Here is a 12,201-nt window from a genome sequence, read left to right on the forward strand (position 1 = left end):
TTTTTCTGTCCTTAACATTTTAATAATTCTTTTCCCTGAAAAACATGAAAAGTTGCCACAACTCTGTATAGGATACATGATAGGATGGAGTAATGTTAAAAATGGAGAAGTCTTCCTTGAGTGATTATTTAGATGCAAAACCAAACTTTGGTTTTGTGCTGTGGAAATGACCCCTGTTCTTGCATACTTCTCCTCATAATTCAATTTATTTACTTCCTGGTTTGAGTAAACCATAGTTGCCTTTTATATCCAAACTGGGCAACTTGAATTAGCATTCACTTTTAAAATGAGATTTGCAAACATTCAAACCACTGGAGAAGAGGGGGGAGTATGCAGGCACAAGGTTCATTTCTATTGGCCCAAGTGATAATCTGGGGTTCCATCTGAACTGTGCCAATAAATTTAAATATTCTGCAGGCATCACAGATCTGACATATCTCAGCTCTTTCTGCCCTCAGAAACAAGCACTCTAGATCCTGAATTATATGTTCAGTAGATATAGAATTAGTGTTTAACTACTTTAAGATCCCTTTCAGTACCAAAATTCCATGAAGCACTCAATCAAGCAATAATTACATGTATGTGATTACTGGTGTGTCTATTAAGATCATGTACTAGTTCAACAATAATTTATGTCATTTCTTCAGCATGTTACAAATACTACACAGTCTCTGTTATGAATGTGAAACAAGACAAAGATTGATTTCCTTTAAAGATCTTTGTTTTTCCAGTCTGATCTACAACTTCCTGTATCTGCAGGAGAGGAAGATTCCTCTTGTTATGGCTTTTCAGCTGGGGAAATTTTCACTCCAAAAGGCTCAGAGGGTGCAGCAGTAGGGTTCAGAAAGAATTTAGCTCTTGTCATTGCCATAGGTTTCTTTATGCCATAGATTACAAGCACTATCTCAACCAGTGCAGATGGTGAATAATGTAATCTCACTCCAGTGCCAAGAGCCTTGTATGTAATCATCAATTTATAGGAACCATCTACTAACACTTACTTTCAAAACTTTTTCAAAATTTTGTTTCATGATTTTACTTACAGGGCGAGTTGACAAAAGATTTCTAAGCAGTCCCAAAGTCTTCATTAGTACATTTACATCAGAGTCAGAGAGTAACTGGAATAATTGCTCTGTACTCAAGCCTCGTAAAATGTCTGCTTTGATCTTTTGTTCTGCTTGAAATGCCATATTCTAAAAAAGACAGATAACACTGCAGTCATTCCAATATTTTTTCACAAAAGTGTTGGAAGTGGGGCAAGAACAACTCTTGTTTGGGTTCTTTTATGTGTATTCCAGAAGGAAGATAGAGTTATGGTTCTCCAGCTGGCTAGGCTTGCCTACCTTTACCTGTGCTGTTCTCTACCTAACTTCCTTCTGTTGTAAACTGATATGCTCAGGGAAGCTTATCTGCCCCTCCTTCCTTTGTTCTCTTCTTCAACTGTCCAAGGACAGAGGAGACATCTTTGTCTTTGCTCTCTCTCCTGAGTCATGGGGGCAATACCCACGTCTGGGCATTGTGCCTCCAACTTCGTTAGAACTAGGTATGCCTTTCTTAACTACTATGTATTTCTATAATAAAGAAGCTTTTCTTATTTTACTAAGTCTTAAGTCTCAGTGATCTAAATGCAGGGTAAAAGCCTGCTACTTAGGTAAATGCACACACTGGCACAGACGCATCTCAGACCGCTGATGATCTCTGTATATACAAATTCCATAACAAAAAGGACACCATTTCATTACATGAGCTGTTGCCGCCTGTTATATACATACCATTATAACACAGAAGGAACAGCTAGCACGTTTTCCTGTGCCCTTGAAAACATCCTAGAACTCAATAGATTTTCTGTTTAAAGAGTTCCCCACTGGTTCTCATATTTTCAATATTATCATGATGCTATCTTGAGGAAAGGAAGCAGTGTGTACACAGAGTAATTGGTTTAACATTAATTCTTACCATTAAAGCCCAAACTCCATTTACTCGCAAGGCAAGATTGTCGCTCTGGGTCAAACTACAGAGAAGTTCTATGGCTCCCGATTCTAAAATAGGCTATTAGAACAACAAAAACAATAAGTTTTAAAACAAAATCAGTTGTATATTTACCAACTTTCCATTTATACAAAAAGGAGTTAGCTACAAAAAGGAGCTGATACCATAAAAGGCATACTGGTAAGTAGGTTGCTTACTTACAGTTTGATCACACAGCTAGAAATATTGGGTGATAACTAACTAAGCTGTACTCTTGTTCAGAGCAGACCCACTAAAATTAATAGATTTCACAGAAATTACTTAAGCCCATTGATTTTAATGCCGTGTCTATTGCAAGTATGGCTAATGCTGGGTATCACACATATCTAATACATTACATCTAAAATAGCTGCCAGCATAGATTTAGCTGTCATATTATTGTATTTACATATGTAGAGACACATTTTTATTAAAAGCAAGGCTCTGCACTGGATTTTCTTGCATGGGTTATGAGCCTGGCTTCTTTTTCTTTTTTGTTTTTAAAGTAATCAAGAGTTTGTGATAATCTAAATCCCTGGTTCAGACATAACAAGCTGAGTTTACGGGAAACTGAAAGTAAATGCTGCTGAAGCCTTCTTCCAGACTATATAGGAGGAGACGGAAAGGAAGAGTGCAAGCCAGAGGCTTGCTCTGCTCATTCCAGTGCATACATGGTTCCACTAAACCAGCAGTGGGGGAACATTTGATCTGTAGGCCAAATTTGACTCACCAAGCATTGAAGGTTAGCCCATAAGCCTACAAGGCCATTATGGGCAAGCCATGCCATATTTCTAAGGCATATAACTTCATATAATTTCAGGCACAGGAAAGTTTAAGGAAGAATCTTCTTTTGCCACTGCAGCTTGAACTTTGAATCACCCAATGTCATATTATATCAGATTACCAACAGGTGAGCATGCCTGCCACTGCAGAGGACTAGCCACTTCTGGATACACCTCTCTACCAGATCCAATTCCCCATCCTTATGCTAAACCATGGTTTACTGTTATGTGCAAACATGGCTATTGTAGTGAACTATATTTAAGTTCAACTGTCTTTGGAGACTTATAAATTGAAGTGGATTTTAAAACTCTGTGGAAGAATATCTGTTTCTAAATAACTATTCTTGTTGACAACAAGAGCAGACTACTGTTGTACATCTGTTGATTGTTCAAACACTCTCTGCACCCAGACAGACGGAACTGAAAAATAAATGCAGCTGAAACAGATGGGTAGACTACTAGAACAAAACATTCAGTTTGTGCCTTATCACCCATTAAATGTTATTTAGCAGTGTTATTTCAAGTGCTGAATGGCCCGGGTTGATCTGGACTTTAAGAAAAAAATGCTGCTAAAGATATGAAGTCAGAGCCAGAAGGGACCAGAGAGATTTCAAATCCCAAAGCAGAACTCTTCCTACATCAACCCAGTGCCTATTGACTCATGACACACATTTTATATTTAAAAAAGAATCACAAATATACTTTGCTGGTTAAAAACCAAACCTCTTTGCTTGGAGAAAATTCTAAGAGAAGATTGCATAGAGTGGAAGATGCTACCACTAAAATCTCATCTGGAGCATTCTGCAAGACCTAAGGAGAGAAGGAAAAAACAACAGCAGATTATAGATACAATGGTGGATTGGATGAGGGCTAATAAAGTGAAGCTGAATCTTGGCAAGACGGAGGCTCTGTGGGCAAGCAGTTCTACTATCCAGGATATAGGTCAGTTACCTGTTCTGGATGGGCTGCACTCCCTCTGAAGGAGCAAGTAAATAGTATGGAATTATTCCTTGTTCAGTCATTCTTACTGAAGGCTCAAGTAGCCTCAGTGGCTAGGAGTGCTTTTTACCAGCTTTGGCTGCTATGTCAGCTGCAGATGTTATTGCACAGGGATAGCTTGGCTACAGTGGTTCATGTATTGGTAACCTTGTGACCTAAATTACTACAATGAGTTCTGCCCTCATGTTTGGGCTGAAAACTGCAGCTAGTGCAGAATGTGGCAGCACAAAATGTAGAGGGAACAGCACTGACAGTTTCACTGTTAGTGAACAAAGCCCTAAAAAACTTGGGTTCAGGGTATCTGAAGGATAGCTTTAACCCCAATATAACCTGCCTGTTTACTGTGGTCATCCACTAGAGCCATCCTTGTGGTGTTGCATGCATAGAAGGTTCATTCCATGATGTCTCAGCCTAGCCCTTCAAGACAAGGAATGTGTCTTGAGGAATGTGTTGCACTTTGAAGTTAGACAGACTGCAATATTGTTCATGTTTCATCTTATTTTAAAAACTATTTCCCCAAAAGATGTGTTGACTCGCAGGCAGCATCTGATTTCTGTTTTGATAAGTTTTTTTCCTGTTTTTTACCTGATGTATTTTTGTTTTACTGTTGAATACAACTACAGTATTTTGTAAAACCGTACCTCACTCCATCCCAGGCCAAGTTTGACATGTGGATGGGGACACCCACCTCTCACTCCCCTGACATCATTTTCCTTTGCCTGCAGAAATGTGTGAGCAACGTCACAGCACTTAGCAAGTGCCAACAATCATATGTGGCATCAGGTGTGGGGCAGGTAAAGACACAGCTGCAAAGGGACTACTGGGAGCTTAAAGTGCACTCCTGATTGTTTCTTGGCAAGCAGGGCTTGCTGACAGTGCCAATCACCTTTCAAGTAGTCTGTCTGCAGGCACAATTTGGATTCAAACTGCACCTGCAAATGGACAAAATGTGGCATGCTGTCACATGATGTCATAGTAAATGACACCATGACTCTTCATTTTCAACTGGGCAGCGGAGGAACAGCTACAGCACTGGGGGATAGAGAGGACCTGCCCTGGGAGTGAGTGTCTGAGCATCTGGGTGCTTGCTGCTCACTCCTCTGGATTGTTGTCTCTTTAGACAGCTGAAGTCCATGGTAACTGCCTGAGCCTAGCCCCAGAGAGGCAGCAGTTAATTTTGCAGCTTCTTGCATCAGCTCCTGACTGGGTCAGAGGACATAAAGGCCCGGCTGCCCGTGGCGGCAGGATTGCACCAAAGGAGATCATCCCATGGGGAGCCCCTTAGGGAAGGCGAGACCCCCTTTTACTTCTTTTTTCTTTTTAACCAATCTAAAGGAGGTTGGTAGCGGGGAGGGCGTAAGGTGCATGTGTAGTTCCAGCGCAGTGTGAGAGCCTGTGCAGTGAACTGAATGATAGGGAGAAAATTGCAAGATGCCTTCAGAGTGAGAGTCTGTACTGGCAGAAGGCTGACCCTCCCTGGGTGTGAGGGGGGGGGGAATAGATGTCCCCTGTGTGAAAAATATTGAGTGGGTCTGACTGTTTCCAATTCTCGCAGAGGCCTACTGGGATAATCGATTCAGGTAGGTTTTGCTGGTGGGCTCTTGTTGGGTCCATATCAGGTGTTCAGGAGGAGTCTTCGTAAGAAGGAACATGGTGATGCCACCCCAATTTCAGTTATCAGCGGTACAGGGAAGTATAGTCATGGGGAGGCGGTGAGCTACCCTAGAAGACGAGGGCCAAGCTATCTACATCTTGTTCCTCGCTCCCACTCCTCTCATGGATGGGTTCCTCTTTGCTCATCTGCTGTGCCCAATGGCCTGCGTGTATTATTGTGTACCAATCTGGCATGAAACAGGAAGACCACACATGTCCATGATTTGATCGTGGAAGAAGGTGCCGATTTGCTGTGTATTACCAAGACCTGGGTGAGTGAGCTGGGAGTTTATCTGACCCACCTTTGCCCACCTGGATACTCGGTGCAGCACCAGCATAGGCTGCAGGGATTGGGAGAGGGGGGAGTTGCTGTGGTCCACAGAACTTCCATCTCTGTCACCAGGAAACCACTCTGGCTCAAGGGCCTGCACCTGGTGTCAGGCTGAAGAGGCAGTAAACTAGGGTTCCTGCTGGTGTACTGTCCACCCTGCTGCCCGGCAGCTTCTCTGATTGAGCTGGCGGAGGCCATCTCAGCTGTGGTATTGGAGGACCCCAGAACGATAGTGCTGGGTGATTTCAATGTCCATGCTGAGGCTGCCTCTAGTGTTCCGGCTCAGGACTTCATGGCCTCCATGACGACCATGGGGCTGTCTCAAGTTCTCACCAGCCCGATGCATAGGGCAGGGCATACCCTCGACTTAGTTTTTGCTCCAGATGGAGGAAGGGGTGTTCTGGAAAGGGTGGGTGGATGTCCCCCATTGTCATGGTCAGACTATTACCTGGTGAAATTTACGACTTCTGGCTCCGATCCTCCCCTGCAGGGGTGGTGGACAGATTAAGATGGTCTGCCCCCAGAGCCTAATGGAATCCACTGGATTCCTGAATGCCCTAGGGGAGTTTCCAGTAGATAGAGCAGGTGACCCTGTTGAAGCACTTGTCACGCTGTGGAACAGCAAGGCGCATTGGGCTCTTGACATGGTTGCCCCCAAGTGCCCTGTCTGGCACTGTGGAGCCCAGTTTGCACCTTGGTTCACCAGTGAGCTAAGGGCAATGAAATAGGCTGGACGGTGGCTAGAGCACAACTGGCAAAAGACATGCTGTGAGGCCGATTGGGCACGAGTAGAACATCCTAAACGTGCCTACTGTGTGGCAGTGAGGGCGGCAAAAAAGACCCACTTTTCTGCCACCATCGCATCCTCAAGTAACTGACCAGTGGAGCTTTTCTGTATTGTCAGGGGTCTGTTGACATCCACTCCAGGAAATGGAGTTTTAGACCCTTCGAAGGCCCACTGTAAATTGTTGCAAGGCACTTTGAGGGTAAAGTTGCTCGCCTCTGTAGCAGTCTTGATGCCCCATCTACATCTACTGTAGTCCCCAATAAGGTGTCCAATGCAACATCTGCTGCAACTTCTTGGGAACAGTTTCACTTGATGCAGCCTGATGATGTGGACAAGGTGCTTGCGATGATGCAGCCAGGAATGTGTCCTCTTGCCCCTTGCCCTTCTTGGCTTATTAAACCTTGCCAAGGGGGTTTCACCGAATGGATCCAGGATGCGGTCAACACACTGTTGGGGGAGGGAGTGGTTTCAGCTGCCCTGAAAGAGGCAGTGATCCAACCGCTCCTGAAAAAGCCCACCCTGGATCCATTGGCTTGTAACAATTACCGACCTGTCACAAATACCCCCTTTTTAGGGAAGGTGATTGAGTGGGTTGTGGCGCAGCAATTTCAAGTACTCTTGGATGAAACAGATTCTTTTTAGTCTGAGTTCAGGCCTGGTTATGGGACTGAATCAGCCTTGGTTGCCCTGATGGATGACCTTTTTCGGGAGAAGTACAGGGGGAGTGTGACCCTGTTACATGAAATCGCTGGGAGAGGTTGTCCGGGGGTTTGGGGTTCGGTGCCATCAATATGTTGATGACACCCAACTCTATTTCTCCTTTCCACCTGCTTCCAAGGAAGCTGTCTCAGTTTTAAACCAGCACCCAGCATCAGTGATGGACTGGATGGGGGCGAACAAATTGAAGCTTAATCCAGATAAGACAGAGGTGCTCCTGGTCAGTCGTAAGGCGAATCAGGGAATAGGGATACAGCCGGTGCTGGATGGGGTTACACTCCCCCTGAAGACACAGGTCCGCAGTTTGGGTGTGCTGCTGGACTCAGCTTTAAAACTGGATTCCCAGGTTTCTGTGGTGGCCAGGAGCGCTTTTGCACAGTTGAGACTAGTTCGCCAACTGCACCCATTCCTGAACCGTCGGACATGGCCACGGTGACACATGCCTTAGTTACATTCCACTTAGATTACTGTAACGTGGGGCTGCCTCTGAAGACTGTTCGGAAACTTCAGCTGGTTCAACATGCTGCAGCCAGGTTGTTAACTGGGGCTGGTTACAGGGACCATACAACTCCCCTGTTGAAAAAGCTCCACTGGTTGCCAGTCTGTTTCCGAACACAATTCAAAGTGCTGGTGATGACCTATAAAGCCCTATACAGCTTAGGTCCAGGCTATTTATCAGACCGTATCTCCCTGTATGAACCTGCCCGGGCCCTGAGATCTTCAGGAGAGGCCCTTCTCTCCATACCTACCTCCTCTCAAGTTCGACTGGTGGGGACGCGGGATAGGGCCTTCTCGGTGGCGGCCCCTAGGCTGTGGAATTCTCTCCCTAGGAATGACCCCCTCCCTGTAGTCCTTCCGGCGTCAAGCAAAGATTTTCCTATTTCAACAAGCTTTTGGTACTGATGGATGCTAAAGTTAGGACTGCCGGGACCTGCGCTGCTAATGCCAAATATCATTATTTTAAATTGGCTTTGGCTTTGATCCACTTTTAGCTATCAGTTTGAATGGTTTTAATATTGGATATAGTTTAATTCTATTTTAATGTAGATTTTGTATGTTTTAATTATATTGTTTTTATCTGGAAGCCGCCGCGAGTTCCAGTGTTGGAAGGATAGCGGGATATATATAAATAAATAATAAATAAATAAATATTATTATTATTATTACTACTACTTGATCTCTTAGTGGTTTTTGATACCACTGACCATGGTATCCTTGTGGGCCGACTTGGAGGCACTATTTTACAGAGGTTCTGATCCTATCTCCAAGGTCGTTTTCAGATAATAGCAGTGGCTGATTGTCTTTCGGCTGCCTGGCAGTTGCGCTGTGGGGTGCCGCAGAGTACCATCTTATCTCCCATGCTGTTTAACATCTATATGAAGCCCTTGGGAGCGGTCATCAGGAGCTTTGGGGCGAGGTGTTAGCAGTACACTGACAATACCCAGCTCTATTTCTCTATAATATCTGAATTTGGAGAGGCCGTGCAAGCCCTGGACTGCTGCCTGGACTCAGTGGTGGGCTGGATAAGGGCCAATAAACTGAGCCTGAATCCTAGCAAGACGGAGGCACTGTGGGTTGGTGGTTCCCGAGTTCAGATAGCTGGTTAGCTTCCTGCTTTGGATGGGGTTGTACTCCCTCTGAAAGAGCACATCCATAGTCTGGGGGTGCTCCTGGATCTATCTTTGTCGCTAGAGGCCCAAATGTCCTCAGTGGTTAGGAGTGCCTTTTACCAGCTTTGGCTGGTAAGATAGCTGTGGCCGTTTCTGGACTGGAACAGGCTGAGCACTGTTGTCCATGCACTGGTAATGTCCAGGCTGGATTACTGTAATGTGCTCTATGTGGGGCTGCCCTTGAGGTTGGTCCGGAAGCTGCATCTGGTGCAAAATGCGGTGGCAAGACTGCTCAGTGGGGCAGGGTATCTCCAACATGTCTGCTGCTGAAAGAATTGCACTGGCTACCTATTAGCTACTGGGCTAAGTTCTAGTTTTGGTATACAAAGCCCTATACAGCTTGGGACCAAGATACCTGAAAGACTGTCTTATCCCTTATATACCCAGTCGATCACCTTATGAGAAAGTCCATTCTGCATAAAATAGGAAACGGACCTTTACTGTAGTGGCACCTACCCTGTGGAATTCCCTCCCATTAAATATGAGACAGGCACCATCGCTGTTATCTTTTCAGCACCTGTTGAAGACCTTCCTCTTTCAACAAGCCTTTTAAGTTGAGACCTTATGCCAGTCTGTGTCTGTATTGGAATTGCTTTTTAATGTTTTTAAACCTTCTTTTTAAAAAAATGTTTTTAAATCTTTTTTAAAAATCTGTATTTAAAGATTTTTTAAAAAAATGTTTTTAAAGATGTTTTATTTTAATGTATTTTAAAGTCTGTTTTTATGATGTTTTAAAAGTGTTTTTGGTCCTTTCGTTCGCCGCCCTGGGCTCCTATTGGGAGGAAGGCCAGAATATAAATAAAATAATAAATAAAAATAAATAAACAGATAAGTGTACTTGTACCTTCATTAAAGGTTTCCATACAGCATGGTCTTGGAAACTTGTTCGGAGCTGCTGCACAGATCGTGACAAACTGTGCAAACATCTGCAAAAAACAAAATAATATGAACCACAAGAAAACCTCGTCCAAGGTCAGGGGCCATCTTCAGTCGAGTGAGCTGTGTCTTGGGGACACAGAGACAACCTTTATCAGCAGTAAATCAGCTCTCAGAAGCCGCCTCTGCCCAATTTCAGAAATTCTCCCTTTCTCACTACAGCTAGGTCCTCAACCCTGAGAGGCTATCTGGGTGGCAGACAGGGGGAAGAAGAGGCCAGAAAGTCCACAACTTGTTGGAAACTTTGTTGAAAATGTTTCCAGAGAGAGTCTTTTTAGTGCAAAGCTGAGAATTATTTGAAAACACTTGCCTTACTTCATCTCACTTTTCAAACCACAAAGTTATTGCTGAATTGCAGTTTTGAGTGTTTTAAGATTAAAGCATTTCCCTAGCCAATAAAGTGCAAAACAGTAAGGCAAAGCACACTGAATTGAAGGCTATTCGTATGAGGTAAATTCATACCTGACTGCAGCTAAGCGCACCTTGATGCTAGACTCAGACAAGCCATTCACAATCCGATCCATCATATTTTCAGTTTCAATTATCTGAGAGGAAAGTTATGAAACAAAGTGAGTTGCTGGAAGAAGTTGTTGCAGAATAATTCAATCCACTCCCCCCAACGCATGGCATCTAGCATGTTCAGCTCGATATTGTAAATTCCACAGATACCATCTAAAAACTTTTAGGGGAGAAAATATTTTTCCAAGACAGAAACTTCTTAAGAGAAATAGTCTCACACCTGTATGATGATACTCAGTGACAAATTTACAAATTTTAGTATGTAGAATATTTTTCACACTCCAGTTTCGTACCCCTACAAGCAAGTTTAGATAGTATGTTCCTCTGTGGCAAAGAATGTAGTAGGGTCTCCTAATGCACATTCGTAAAACCACGTATCTATTTGTGCAGTTGTCCCAGACGCTGCAAGAGTGACATTCTATACCAGGGGAGGGAAGCATCCCCTCGAGGGCTGCATTGCCTCAGGGAAAAGTGATCAGGGGCCATATACTAGCATTGGGAGGGCCCAAGTATATAGATACACATGGTATTCATGCATACACACAACTCTTTGCCTCCATGCTACACATAAAAAAGGCATTACCTCACAGTGAGTTGCCCATGCAGGAAGAGAGCAATATCTTCCTCTGTGGGCAGATGCAGTGGCACTCAGCCATGACCCCTTCTCCTACAGCTGAGCTATTTTCTCGCTGAGCAGCTGAGGGAGATTGTGGGAAGGGTTTAAGCCTCCTCTCCCCATGTTGTCTTCCCTCAAAAGCTGCTCAGAGCAGAACAGCTCAGCAGTGGGGAAGAGGAAGCAGTGCCTAGACAGAAGCAGGCCAGATGGGAAGGCTCTGCAAGATTCATCCAAGAGAAGCCAGAGGTTCTCCACCACTGTTTTATACCTAGGAAAAGGCAACATTTTCTTCATAAAGCTGATTTATTACTATTATTTTTGCATGTTGTTACAGTATCAGAAGTTTCTGTACCTATTATTATAGTAAGTAGTGGCAAGCTAAACATATACAATGGCCAGCCTTGGTTTTTAATTTTTTTTAGAGTCTCCCCATCCCCCATTCACTGCATGTGGTATGTTTCCACCTTCATACAACTTTTGCAGGAATGTCGATAGCAGAATGGCAGTTACTTCCCAATCTACTGCACACTGATCAGATGTGCATTGATAAGAAGCCACTGAGAATTGTCCTGCTATTGTGGTTGTTACAGTATTTACTGGATTTTAATCAACTGTTTTTATTCTATGGGTATATATGTTGTAAGCTGCCTTAGACTTTTAATGAAGGGAAGCTTAAAATGTTTTAAAATAAATATCACACTGAAATTACCAGCAGGATACTGTACAAGGACTAAAACATGCTTGTGACATGATTTAAGGCTCTTGGCACATCTATTAATGGTGAATCTCAAACCCCTACCTATTAAAGATAAAGAGAATTACTAGAAGGTAAACTAGCAAAGAGTAGTCTAAAAAGGTGTCTTGCAAAAGTCTCTGGAACTCAACAAATCAGGAATATGACTAACTAAGAAAGCAAAGTAGGTCCAGTAGACCATAAGGAAGCAAGGAAACAGGAAAGTCACCGACCTCTATTTATTATTATTATTATTATTTATTACATTTGTATACTGCCCCATAGCCGAAGCTCTCTGGGCGGTTTACAACGATTAAGACTCTTGACAAGCACACCCAATTGTTGCACTTATCGGGCAGGCCAGGACAACTGCTGCATCAATGCACATACCTGGAAAACTTCACTTCCTGTATGCAAGCTACTGGTACTGGAAAACACCTTCCCTCCACAA

General features: G+C 43.7%; 1 protein-coding gene across 4 annotated transcripts in view; it reads right to left on the reverse strand.

Annotated features, from left to right (window-relative positions):
* ARMC8 (armadillo repeat containing 8) overlaps positions 1-12,201 on the reverse strand; it is a 96,393-nt gene that overhangs the window by 23,451 nt on the left and 60,741 nt on the right. For all 4 annotated transcript variants that reach the window (XM_061636510.1, XM_061636509.1, XM_061636507.1 and 1 more), the window contains 5 exons: positions 10,345-10,427; positions 9,791-9,872; positions 3,513-3,599; positions 1,957-2,049; positions 1,044-1,193 (listed from right to left, as the gene is read on the reverse strand). In XM_061636510.1, the coding sequence (XP_061492494.1) occupies positions 1,044-1,193; positions 1,957-2,049; positions 3,513-3,599; positions 9,791-9,872; positions 10,345-10,427 (495 nt within the window). The remainder of the gene's footprint in view (positions 1-1,043; positions 1,194-1,956; positions 2,050-3,512; positions 3,600-9,790; positions 9,873-10,344; positions 10,428-12,201) is intronic.

The sequence above is a fragment of the Rhineura floridana genome, chromosome 7, assembly GCF_030035675.1.
Source record: "Rhineura floridana isolate rRhiFlo1 chromosome 7, rRhiFlo1.hap2, whole genome shotgun sequence".
Classification (NCBI taxonomy): Eukaryota; Metazoa; Chordata; class Lepidosauria; order Squamata; family Rhineuridae; genus Rhineura; species Rhineura floridana.